At 36.3% G+C, this 13,154-nt stretch overlaps 1 protein-coding gene across 10 annotated transcripts in view; it reads left to right on the top strand.

The window, feature by feature from the left end:
* Positions 1-13,154, top strand: part of BPTF (bromodomain PHD finger transcription factor) — a 57,048-nt gene that overhangs the window by 12,552 nt on the left and 31,342 nt on the right. For 8 of the 10 annotated variants that reach the window (XM_032199974.1, XM_032199978.1, XM_032199977.1 and 5 more), the window contains exons 2-7: positions 150-972; positions 7,717-7,940; positions 9,132-9,332; positions 9,849-10,037; positions 12,654-12,824; positions 12,972-13,147. In XM_032199974.1, coding sequence (XP_032055865.1) covers positions 150-972; positions 7,717-7,940; positions 9,132-9,332; positions 9,849-10,037; positions 12,654-12,824; positions 12,972-13,147 — 1,784 coding nt within the window. The remainder of the gene's footprint in view (positions 1-149; positions 973-7,716; positions 7,941-9,131; positions 9,333-9,848; positions 10,038-12,653; positions 12,825-12,971; positions 13,148-13,154) is intronic. The other 2 variants (XM_032199975.1, XM_032199979.1) reach the window with 2 other exon arrangements.

The raw sequence follows: 13,154 nt of genomic DNA, 5'->3' as shown, positions 1-13,154 counted from the left end.
GATTGTTAAGTGATTATCACTTATGTGGCTGTGGAGGAGTGAATCCTTAATTTGCAATTGTTTACAAGGTTTGACACAGTCACTGATGATAGATGTTAAACATGTTGATGTGTGAATGGCAAAATTCTTATTGTTGTTTTTAATTCCAGGTAGGAGAAGACAAAGAGTGCATCGCCCTCGTTCTCCAATATTGGAAGAAAAAGATATCCCACCTTTGGAGTTTCCAAAATCCTCAGAGGACTTAATGGTGCCTAGTGAGCATATAATGAATGTTATTGCCATCTATGAGGTACTAAGGAACTTTGGCACTGTTTTACGCCTCTCTCCTTTTCGTTTTGAGGACTTCTGTGCTGCTCTGGTAAGTCAAGAGCAGTGCACACTTATGGCAGAGATGCATATAGTGCTTTTAAAAGCAGTTTTACGTGAAGAAGACACTTCAAATACTACCTTTGGACCTGCTGACCTCAAAGATAGCGTTAATTCCACTTTGTATTTCATAGATGGAATGACGTGGCCAGAGGTTCTGCGGGTATATTGTGAGAGTGACAAGGAATATCATCATGTTCTTCCTTATCAAGAGACAGAGGACTATCCTTATGGACCAGTAGAGAATAAAATCAAAGTTCTGCAGTTCTTAGTGGATCAGTTTCTTACAACAAACATTGCACGTGAAGAGTTAATGTCAGAAGGTGTTATTCAATATGATGATCATTGTAGGGTTTGTCACAAACTTGGGGATTTGCTTTGCTGTGAAACTTGTTCAGCTGTGTACCATTTAGAGTGCGTGAAACCACCTCTTGAAGAGGTACCAGAAGATGAATGGCAGTGTGAAGTCTGCGTAGCACATAAGGTGCCTGGAGTAACTGACTGTGTTGCTGAAATCCAAAAAAATAAACCATACATTCGGCATGAACCAATTGGATATGACAGGCATAGACGGAAATATTGGTTCCTGAACAGAAGAATCATTATGTAAGTAAAGTAATTGTTTAGTGTTTTCTGAAGAATAGTGTGGTATTGAATGTATATTTACAAATGGCTGTCCTGTAAGTTGCTGTTTCCGTCTTAAAATTATTCTTCCTTTAGACCATTACTTACTTCTTAGTAAATAGAACTCTAAAGACCAAATAATTATTCCATTATTTTCTACAAACTAAATATTCTCATAACTTTAAAGGAGATAAAAGGGGGGGGGGAAACAAGGACCATGGCTTAATTTTAATGTGTCTAAAACACGTGAATATGAGGAAAAGAAAGGAAATTTTAATGAGAACTCTCCAGTGTTCTGTAAAACTTCCTGAAACGTCATTTAACTGTCTTTGTGAATGCATGGCGTCTAGATGACTGTCACCTGCTTAGATAGTATTTGGCTTTTGGATACTTGCACTGTTTTGGTGGTCTGACTTTGAAGTTAAGACTCTCAGAGTCACTTGAGAAAAGGTATTAACCAGATCTATTAACCAGAAATAGGGAAAATAATATTTGTAAATTCTTCTGTAGGTGGAAACAAAGTTGAAATGGCAAGATGTGCCTGCCTTCAAGATGTCTTCTACCATTTAAAACAATTTCCTGTTTGTGGTTGATTTTGAGATACTGACGTAATAAACACCAAAAATTACCAAACTCTCATGAGTGTGGGCACTGTGCCCTATTATGTACCTGAAAAGTTAAATTTAAGACTATAAAGAGTCTTTTTTTTTTTTTTTTTTTTTTTTGACAGGAAAACAGATCAAGACATGGTTTTCTTATAAAAACCGTTTTAATGTAATCATTTTGATAATGAAGGAGAAAGAAAATATTGAAATGAAATTAATGGTATGGTTAGTTTAGGAAAAATAAACAGAGTTTTTTCTGGATTTCTTGAAATACAATTTTCCATTCGGTATTATAGAGAATTTCATACTAGATGTACTACATAGGAAGTTAAGATATCAGCCCTTAAGATATAACCCCTTTTGAAAGGGATTATAAGGGTATATAAGATGACATCTTTTAAACCATACACTTTCAAGTCCTCATTTTTGTCCTTTTAAAAATAAATGTCCTTTCTCTATTGTTAGCTGATACTCTAAGCATTTTTTTCTGTAAGTTATTCTTTTGCTTATTTAAAAAATATATATATATATATTTTTAAGTTTTTCCAGGTCATAAATACTGTAGTGGTGTCAGGTAGTTTTTTAAAAGGTACAGGGAATTTTTTTATGCTCTTGCCACTTTTTAGTACTCTGCTCTATCATTCAGATGGATCAGGTGGATGTGATGGTGCATCTGAAGTTTCTGGCATCCTGGGTGAACTTGGATTGGATTGTAACTAAACTAATGAGTGTAGCTGTACTGTCTCTGGACCTAGCATTGTATTTGTGGAGCATTCCTCGGTGGTTTTCATGAGTCAAAGTGAGTCTGGAAGCAGTAAAGTAACCGATCTGTAACAGTATGCTATTAGTCTGCTTTTGTTCCATGGAGCAGACAGTTGCATACATTACACTGGAATTTATTTGGATGATTCTCTTGTCTTGATGAAATGTTGTTCACTGGTGTCCAGTCTGTTGAATCTTCTAATCCAAGAACAATCTCTGTGAGTTGAAAATCTAGTGTAAAAAAACAAAAACAAACAAAAAAAAACCAACAAAAATTACTTTCAGCATAAAATCTGAATGAGATCGTTGCAAGTGTAATTAAAGTATTCCTCTCTTCCAAAGGACAAGGAAAAAGAGGGTCTCTTCTGGTAACTACAGAAGAGTACAAGAAAATAGGAGAATTATAGATGAAGGACAAACTCCTCAGGTCTTTGAGAATCAATTTAAAAAAAAAAAAAAAAAAAGAAAAACCTGGTTGTGAAGCACATGCAGTTAATATTTTTGCTCTAGTTGAACAGCTTATAGATACTCTCCTCTGTGCATGGCTTTCATATCTTTTGTCTCAAGCTCTGAAGGAAAAAGTTGCTCTAAAAATAAGCTTGCCTTAATGCTCTACTGCACCGGCAGAATGATTTTATTCTGCTCACCATTACAAATCTGGGAACTAACAACATGAACAACAAGAAACAGAATCACTTACTCTGGAGGTGATTTTAAGATAAATAGGCAGGCTTCCCCCTCACCCCAGTATGTAGGTAGGTTGGTAATTATCTTCAACTAAACTTGTGAAACAATGTTTTTTCCCCAATGGAGTGGAGTATTTGATGTTTGGAAGGTTTTGATATATTCAAGGTACTTTGAACTGAAACAAATCATGCAGGTGCTTCTTTATTTTTATAAGCCTATGCATGTGAAAGTTGTTTCAACTTATGTTTTTTTTTTTTTTGGTAGTACCTTCTATTGCAATAGCAGAGGCATCCTCAAAGGTTGCATGTATGGATTTTTTTTTTAAATAATTTTGCATTCCTGTTAAGAGTTCAATGGGCAAGTGATTTATGTCAGAAATGGTAAATCAGGTTTTATTAACAGAAGTTTTATGCCCTAATGGGGAGTTTATTTAATGAGAAAACACATCACTAATCTATTAAAAATCAAAAATAGATGAGAATAAAGCAACACAGCAAAAGGAAAATTTTATTAGCTTTTTAATTTTACTGATTTTTTTGTTAGCGATAAAATGTTTCAAAACATAAATAGAAAAATATTTTAGCTTTCAAAGAGTATATGCAGTTCACCCATTAATTATTTCCTGTCTTTTATATTCTCGTGCAGGTTATCTGAGTTGAAGTTATCTATCCTTCCTGTTGCAATTAGATACCAGACCTTCTGCTAGTGTAAATGTACCTGTGCATTCTTCCAAAACAAATTTTCAGAAGTATGTGGTTTGGATTAAAAATTTCCCAAATCATCCCGATGGATGTACTGGGTAAAACCACCACAATGGAATGAGAATAAGAAACACATACACAGACATTCGGGTACACCTGCGGCAGTGGCACTCTTAAAGAGTACAATGTGGGATATACAGGATCAACCACTGCACTTCTCACTGAGCAGAAACGTAATTGAAGTTACTCCTAATGTGCCTTTCGTGCTAAAGCCATTGCATAATGGAACAGAAGCATTTACTATATAACTAAATTCCAGGGAAATGCAACTTTAGTTCACACAGACATTAAGCTCTGTATTTTCAGTTTTTAATATCCTTTAGATCAGTAGCCATGCTGTATTGCAAAAGCAACCATTTTGCACATGTGTATTGAACAAGTTCAAACCACACCTGATGCCTTTAACTGAAGGATAACTCGTAGAATAACCACCAAATGTGAAAACCTGAGATCCATGAAATTATTAAGAAGAATAAAGAAATTGAATTAATGCCATGTGATCAAATATATCAGAGGAAACTAATAGATCTAAAACCAAATTGTATAAATCGTGATTTGAAGTCTTGCCTGGGGGGTAGAGAACTGAAATCCTATTTTTTTTATTTTTTTATTTTTTTCAGATAAGTTTTTTCGGGCATGTTACTTCCTGTCCCACTTCCCTTTTTGATAGTTATGTTATCATCACACCAACGTTTTTCTCTTATTTAAAGAGTTTTCTACATTGTTATTGTTGTTCAATGAGCCTCTAACTTCCATGTTCATCACTTGTTTAAGCCCGTCATTGTGGTTTTGTTTCCCTTTTTCACCTCTTCTGTTTTACAAATAGAGAAAAGTGGGCACTGTGAAGAGGTTCTCTTCCCATACATACCCTGGAGCAAATCTCAGCAGGATGAAAAAGCACGAGATAATTCCTGAGATAATTTCAGTGTTTACAAATTTAGGATGATGTTTCTGAAGGAAGAATAAGGAATAAATCAAGAAAATCAAGACTATCAAATTACTTTCAGATATAAAGTTACTTTACTGCTTCCCAATTTGCATTTAAGTAACAGTATCTTAATATTTTGTTGATAGAGAACAACTTATTATTTTACTGGTAAATGTGGTAATTTCCTCTTATTTTCTCCTTATAAACAAATGGAAGATTTATAAGTTTGGAAAAGTATGGATGTAACAAATCAAATACTGAGATGCATTGGGTTTGCCAACTGTCTATGAAGCGAGGTGGTGAAAGGTTGTTTGGCCCTCGTTTGATATCAGCAGTGAAACAAATTGCTATTCCTGTGCTGTTTGTACCTGCCTCAACCATCAAAAACAGTTTCAGATTTTTTTTTTCTGCTAGATCTGTTGTGCTGTTCCTGTTCTCAGTGGGTCCTCCTCTATTTTCTCCACTTAAAAAAAAAAAAAAAAAAAAAAAAGTAAACTTCATTTTAATAGAAGCTTAGTTTAAACAATTTTATTAATTCTGCAATTTTTAATTGTATTGCTATGGGATTCAGCAAAAGGGTGTATCTACCTCAAAAACAGTTAATCACCATTTTCTAGCATCTTCCATGTTATAATTTTTATCAGTGTTAAAAGTTGCCTGTAAGGCCTGCTGTTGAATAGCTTCAGGTAGTGAAGGAGACAAAAAGGTAGGAAGGGCTCATGTGATTCTTTTTACTCCCTCCCTCAGCCTCACAATGTATGGGACCGAGCTGAGTGCCCTGGAGGCGAAGCAGTCACCCAGCACCGAGCTGATGGTGCCTCACTTGTCAGAGGAGCACTGGGAGTGCTCAGTGGGTGCTAGCACAGCCTCATTTCCTGAAGGAATTTATATAAAGTGTTCAAACTATTGCACAACTAGGTTGTAGAAGAAGAGGTGTAAATGGCATGTGAATATAGCTAATAATTGTCTGACAAGGTAGGGGCTCAAAATGAAGGTAAAGGTGCCTTTTGATGATTTTAGAAGCAATTAAAGTTTAAGTTCATCAACAGCACAGTTCAGCAGTTGTGTTCATAAGCTGCAGCCTTACCGTAGCTGCTCTGCCAACACCTTGCTCTTGCCACTTTCATCAGGCATTTGTCAGGGAAAATAGCAACACAGTTCAGGAGGTGTGACTTTCCCCTTCATTTTTGTCTTGTTTTGTTTCAGTTCTCTTTTCTGTCGATCGTTTTGTTTCACCTTTTTCTTTCCTTTTGCTCTCTAAGCTGTGTTCTTGTGATCCCCTCTCTCCTTCCATCTTAGTTTTTGAGCATGTTTCTTTCTCTTCTCTTTCTGTGTTTTTTGTCCACAAACTTTAATAAAGGTGCTTCCGTTGCTGTTATTGTTAAGAATTAACTTTCTCAGCTTAGAGGAAACGTAGCTTAAATGTCAATTTTTCTTTAATGTGAAACTCTACAGAATATTTGTTGGCTCAAATGATTGCCAGTATTGAGCTGACATGTGTAATATCAGGGCAGTCTGTGGGCAGTCTTTCTGAGTTGGGATGTTTTCTCAAAAACTCTTCAAATTTACCATGCTAACCTGTTAAAACTAAAAGTTAACAGTGGTCTAGGTGAGTAAATGGGTAAAGTAGAAAAATTAGTTGCTTTTCATGAACAAAGGCCATTCAGAGTGAAATCACAGCATTTCTTTGCAATATACCAAGTTGTATGAGCAAGACAAAAATAGTCTGTTTTGTAACAATGGTCGTGGCAAATCAGTACTGTAATTTTGACTTGTACTGTCGTTATTATCAAGTTCATGGGCATCTTTATTTTAGTGCTATTCTAAATGCATTCTGCACCTATTGCAGTTGTTTTGTAAATATGATGTGGCAAATCCTCTGGTAGGTGACAAGTTGCCTTACGGATGTTCAGATTTCTGACAATCTGAGGCCAGTTTTTCCCATCTTTAATGCATAAGCCACGTGGAAGCAGCCACTAGAGAGGAATACAGAGGAAAAATTACTAAGTTAGATCTTTTAAAGTACAACCAGCTTTCCATCCCCACTGACAACTTGTTTTAGGGTTATTAGTGAGCCACGGGCTAATAATAGGTAGGGCAAGTGTAGCAATAGCTTAGTGCCTCTTTTACATATGAAGGCCAAGCTTACAAATCACGGTGTTGCCTCATACCTCGTTTGCAGTATGGGGAGTGCTAGGGCTGTATTGCATGAGTGGTCCTGCCCACGGGCAGGCTGAGCTGCTGACCGGGAGCTGCTGAGGCAGGCTGGAATGAAGCAGCCTCCCGCAGAGCCATGTGCAGTGTCCTGCTGAAGCTCTCCAGCACTCTGGGAGAGCCTGCTAGTCAAGAAACGTATGGAGCTCATTTGGGTCCGATGGCCTGGTCAAGATGCTCTTGACGCTGTGCTCCTCTCGTAATTTTCTTTATGCTATCATGAAGTACCCCAGATAATAAATGTGGAAATTCCTTCATCATCTCAGAGGATCGTATTATGTTTATTTTATGTGCTTTCTGGTGCTTTCACAGGTGAATGCTGTAGAGATGCTAATAGAAAATATTTTATGAATATGAAGTTCCTGAATTTCCTGAATTTGCAGCCAGAAACTACCTTTTCTGGATTCTGGAGACAAGTACTCTTTCATTTCAGATTATTCAAGACTTAGTAGATTACCGGTTACAGTAGTATTAAATATAATGAGAACAAACCTTGTTGCCAGATTTGACAAACCAGTTTTAAGGAGACTCTTCAAAAGCTCTCCTGAGCAAGTTATCATGAGAACTTCTGATGAAAAAGGGAAGGGAAGCGAGAAATTACTTGGATACTTACAGGGGTGTATATGAGTGTCCTCATGTGCTTTGTTTCTGTTTGTTTGTTCACGTTCAGTTGTTGGCATTAATATGTCTCTGCAAAAAGTAGGGTGATAACCATTTTTGTAATTTGTCCAGGTATTTAAACATTAATATTTTAAAAATACTCTTATAGAGAGGAAGATTCAGAAAGTGAGAAAGATAAGAAAATCTGGTACTATAGCACAAAGATACAGCTGGCAGAGTTAATTGAATGCCTAGACAAAGATTACTGGGAAGCTGACCTATGCAAAACTCTGGAAGAAATGCGTGAAGAAATTCATCGGCACATGGATGTTACAGAGGACCTTACTAATAAAGCACGGGGCAGCAACAAGTCTTTCCTTTCTGCAGCAAATGGTAAGCATATTCAGGCTAACAGGAACAGATGTTGCACTTTGAATCTAATACTAGCTTATATGTATTGTATTGTAAAGTGCTTATTGGGCTAATGTGACACTACCAGTTATTTTCAGTGTGTTATTGAAGTTCTTGTATTTAAAATAATAATAATAATAATGGTAGATTTCTGGACATACAGAAAAATTTTTACATCAGTTTGCCAGAATAACTATTTTTGATGTTCACTGTCCTTTTTAACAGTTTAATTACAGATTATATCTGATAGCTTGTTTGTATCAAACTGCATTTCCTTGATTTAGCATGGATTTTGACTTCAAATTCATTTTATAGTGAGTGACTGACCTAAAGGAAGTGTTTTTAAGCAAAATGTTAAGCATCCTGTTAGCTGGATTTGTTTGGGAAAACATATGACTAAATGAATGGATGTGTGGCAGGAAATGCTTTTACATCCCACTCCATGAACGTAACACAAATGCTTGGAGCCTGGTCAGTGCTCGTAGTACCACTGTTCCCACTATCCACAGTTGGATAGTGAGTACGGAGCTTTGAAGAAGCATCGTGCTGATGTACCAGCCTGGATATGTAGTGATGACTTCTTGCAGGCCTGTGTCTACATCGTGTGTTCCAGGATGTCCTGAATGATTCAGATTTTTGATCTGCTTAGGGTGTGCCAGATTGTGGTCATTCCAAGTGTTGGAGTAGGGCTGTTAACTGTCAAATGTTTGTTGATTTACTGTCTGATACACACGTATATACATCCTCATAAACATTTAACAATTGAATAGGAGTTGGAATGGCAAAAATACTGAAGCTCAAATATTTGCTCCGATATTATGTCAAGTGTGGCGGAACACATATCTTTCCCTGCCAGAAGTTAATCGATGTACCTTGGAACAATAAATAGCTATATAAACTTGTGAAGGTTTGAACTTTGGTTCTGGGGAAGGCGTGAAGGTTTGATATTCTGGTTTAGAAATGGATTTGTCATCATTATGTGGATGTATAATTTGAGAAATCGATTATAAGACCTTTGGAATTGTTGCTTTTAAGGAGGAAGAAGTGATAAGTTGGATGTTACCTTTTTGTCTCTTAAATGAAATGAAGCAGTATTTACGCCATGTTATTTTTTCGTCCTTGGCTTTGTAGGTGGTGGTTTGTTGTATATTGATGACATACATTTTATTGTAGATGAAATTTTGGAGGTTATCAGAGCAAGAAGAGGAGAGATAGGGGAAGATAGAAACACACCAGCTGATGAGGCAGAGAAAGCCAAGAGTGATGGTGAGAATGACCAGACAGATACAGATAAAGGCAAAGAAGAATCTGGAGACCAGGATAAAACTGAGGAAACACCCACTGAGCAAGATGTGGAAAAAGTGAAAACCGAAGGTAAAGGAACTATCACTGTGCTTTTACAACTTCATTTAAGTAGATTGATGCTTCAGCTAAGAAGATCCTCACATTTCTTGAAGTTAGAATATTTTTTTGTCTGATTCTTTAAGTTATTTTTAAGCAATAAGAAATATTTGTTAATTTATTTGTGGTTGTATGTTATAATTGTTTATTTTGTTAAGTAATTTCACCAGTTTTCCATCTTTTCAAGTTAAATACAGCTAGCTTGTCGATACCTTGGCTTGAGGTACAGTAGACATTGACAGAGTGTGATCAACAAGTTTATAGTAAGCAGTATTACACAGAACTTTTTAACATTGCTTTCCTCATCAGAATTAAGTAATTTGAGTGTTAGACAAGACTTTAGCATACAGGGGGGAGAGGAAAAAAAAAAAAGCTCAGCAGTATCAAACAGACAAATTTACTGAAGTTGCTTTCTATGGGTGACCCCAAATGACATCCTAAAACATAATAAAGAATATCCCTAAAGTTTTGTTGTGCGTTTTACTATAGAGGCAACAGTCGTTGGGGATAAAAGTAACTCTGTGACATCAAGCACTGACGACAACAACACAAATCCTTCTGCAGGAGAGACTAGTTGCTCTGAAGGGAAGAACGCAATGGGGTGTCAGTCAGAAACCCTTGATAGCAACAACATGGCAGAGAAGAAGGTGGCATCAGAGCTCCCTCAGGAACTCTCAGGTACAGAAGGCACTGTTACCAATGCCTCTGTAATTTGGGTAATCTGTTCAGTTTTTCCTATCTGGTTTGTTCACTAAAACCATTCACAGCGAATATCACTCATGCTGTTTGCTTGCAGTGCCATCCTTTACTGCTACGTTGTCATTAACATTTCAAAGTTAATTTTCTTGCAACTAGTGCTGGAAATTTGTGGCCCTCCATGACATCAGCATTTGTTTCCATGCCTTCCAAAGATGACTATGGCTAAGCTTTTTATGTTCTATTTTCTCTATATTTTATTTTTGCACAGTGATCCATAATGGTTGTTAGCATCCTATCAAAATTTATTTCAAATTCTAATTTGCTGCTGACTCTTATTTTAACCTCTCATTTACTGTACAAATTACTAACAAAGTATTTTCACTCACATAAGTAAACCATTGCACTGAGATCTCAAGATAAAATTGTCAAGCTTGCTGGGGATTTTAAACAGATTTCAGAATTGTATGCATAGAGGCTCTTGTGTTTTACAGTGTTTTCTTCTGCCATGTCAGTGATTATAAAGTGATAATATACTGTATTTAAAGAAAAAACTCTTTAGGAATGAATGGGACTTGATTTGGTGTAATGTAAATTATCACAGTATTATTTTAGAATGATGTTATGTTACAGGCTTTACTAGGTAACCAAAAGTTACTCTAAACAGCTGATTACCATTAAAATGAGCAGAGTTTTATACTCATCTTTTCAGTTGTTGCAAGTACAAAAATAATCAAATTGTAATGTAGCCACTGTGTGATGTTTGAAAAACTGGTAGTAAATGTTTTCTCTCCTACAGAAGTAGTTCTCTGTTCAGGTACAGATTTCACTTCTTAAACTTGTAGATATGGATGTGTCTCAACTTTGTAATAAATAGTTTCCATAGAAGGGGAAAATGAAAGTTAAGATGAAACCATAATCTGGGAGCCTTTTAGTATGCTTTTTAAATACAGAAAATGTGCTACTGCATGGACTAAAAGCATATACTTTAGACATTCGATCACATACTTCTGCCTGTACTCATTTTTATTCCATTTTAAAGTTTTAAATAATTGATAGAGATTTAGTGGAGAATATTTGTATCCTACAACTTTGTTCCAGACACATACATAGATTCATGCTTCCTTTTAAAAAAATCACTTTTTGCAAAGGTGTTTCTTTATTATACTTTTGCTGTTACTTTTCTCCTTCCAAAGCTGCTAACCCAGTTTTAAATTAGTGGGCTTTGCCTGTAGGAAAGCATGCATGTGTCTTTTGTGAAGGGGGTTGTTCCTCAGGTCTAATTTACTACATTTATAGTGATATTTGTGTTCCTGTTACGAAAAGTTCAGTCTGAGACTCTTATCTCAGAGGAAGGGAGAGATACTGAACCAGTATCAGTAAAGCAGCCAGCCCCAAAGAGAGGAAAATAAGATGAAACTGCAAACCTAAACAAAAATATCTATCGCAATCCTTGTTAAATGTAACGTCGGTATTAATCTTTTATTTTTGGGTCTAGTTTGGATGCTTCCTTTCTCCTCCAAACAACAGGCACCAAACGGTTACATTTTTCTCTTACTAAAAAGGGAAATAGACCAAATAATGTCGGTCACCTGTTGGGAAGAGCCAGAAATCAAGTTGTGTTTAGGTACAGGATCTTCTAAGAATCAGAGAATGATTCTTAGAAAAAAGAACGTTTCACAGAGGGAAGTTTTTGGTCTGTTTTCTTTTAAAGATAACAGAACCCTTGAAGTTTTGAAAGTGGTCTAAAAACAGAAAAATCTTTTTTTTTTTGAACATCTAAGCAGTGTCTTTGCACAAAATTCAAAAGATACTGCTGTTGGAAAGGGTGGTGCCTTCTTACAGGGAAGAGAGTGGTATTTCTAGATAGCTGCAATTCACTGATGGTTTGGTTGAAAGACTGTGCTCGGGCAGTATGCTGTGTTGACAGGTGAGGTGGCAGTAACATCCACAGCTGTCCAGAAAGACAGTAACAAGGACAGCTGAGGACTGAGAATGCATTTGTCTTACTGAGCTTGAAGCACTATCTAGACCTAGCAGGTTGTAAGAAAAGCTGATATTTTAAGTTTGTAGAAGCGTTTAGATATAGAGTGTTGCCGATGGAAAGGAAATGAGAATTCCTCAGCATTAATGTGCTGAGATGATCAAAGTCAGTGGAAGATAGATGGGGAAGGGAAAAGGTCATGGTTTGAGGAACAGTTAATGCATGATACAATCAAGAGAGAATCAAAGAAGCTGCAGGAAGACCAAATTTCATAAAATCTGCATCTTAAAAGCAAAACAAAGTCTCAGTAGAGGGCTCACAGTGTGTGCATCTATAGGGGAAAAAAAAATACACTTTGTATTTCAAATTCATTCATCCAAATACAGATTTCAGTTCTTCAGAGCTGTAAAAGTTGAAACTGCTTGAAACAGAACAAAAAGATAAAATATCTTTACGGATTCAGTGCTCTGAAGGGAATTTATATTTTATGGGTATTTCTTTCCATTCTAGCAAAAGATGTTCATCTGACTTTAAATTTTTCATCCAAAATATAAAATGAAATTTGCATCTATACATTTTAAAGGAAAACTAAAAATGAAGTTGTTCTTTTGTAGAAGAAACTGGTCAGATGATCCCCAGCAACAGCAGTGCGTCTGCTGCAGCTCTACAGGCAGATGTTGAGAACAGCAACAGCAGTGAGCTCAGCTCTGTGCCGAATGACTCCGTTAAGATGCCTGATGATGCTGAAAATGCAGAGGGGGGATCCCAGACTTCAGATGACATAGGTAAAGAGGCAAAAAAAAAAAAAAAAATACATGCTTGATCTCTTATTTTCATGTTATGCATCTTTTTACTTTATAATTTCCATAAGTCAACAGAAAACTTTTAGTTTTTAGGTTTGTTTTAAAAGCTTTTTTATTTTTCCTGGGCAGGAGATAAGTCTAATGGTGAAAGAAGTGATTCTCCAGGCACAGGAAAAGGCACGCCAGGTTCGACGCGAATGCTCACAAGATTACGAAATCCAGATAGCAAGTTGAGCCAGATGAAAAGCCAACAGGTTGCTGCTGCAGCACACGAAGCAAATAAGTTATATAAAGAAGGCAGAGAGGTTTGTA

The sequence above is a fragment of the Aythya fuligula genome, chromosome 18 (genome assembly GCF_009819795.1).
Source record: "Aythya fuligula isolate bAytFul2 chromosome 18, bAytFul2.pri, whole genome shotgun sequence".
Lineage (NCBI taxonomy): Eukaryota > Metazoa > Chordata > Aves > Anseriformes > Anatidae > Aythya > Aythya fuligula.
Note: the sequence above shows the minus strand (reverse complement) of the source record. Positions and strands in the feature narration are given on the sequence as shown.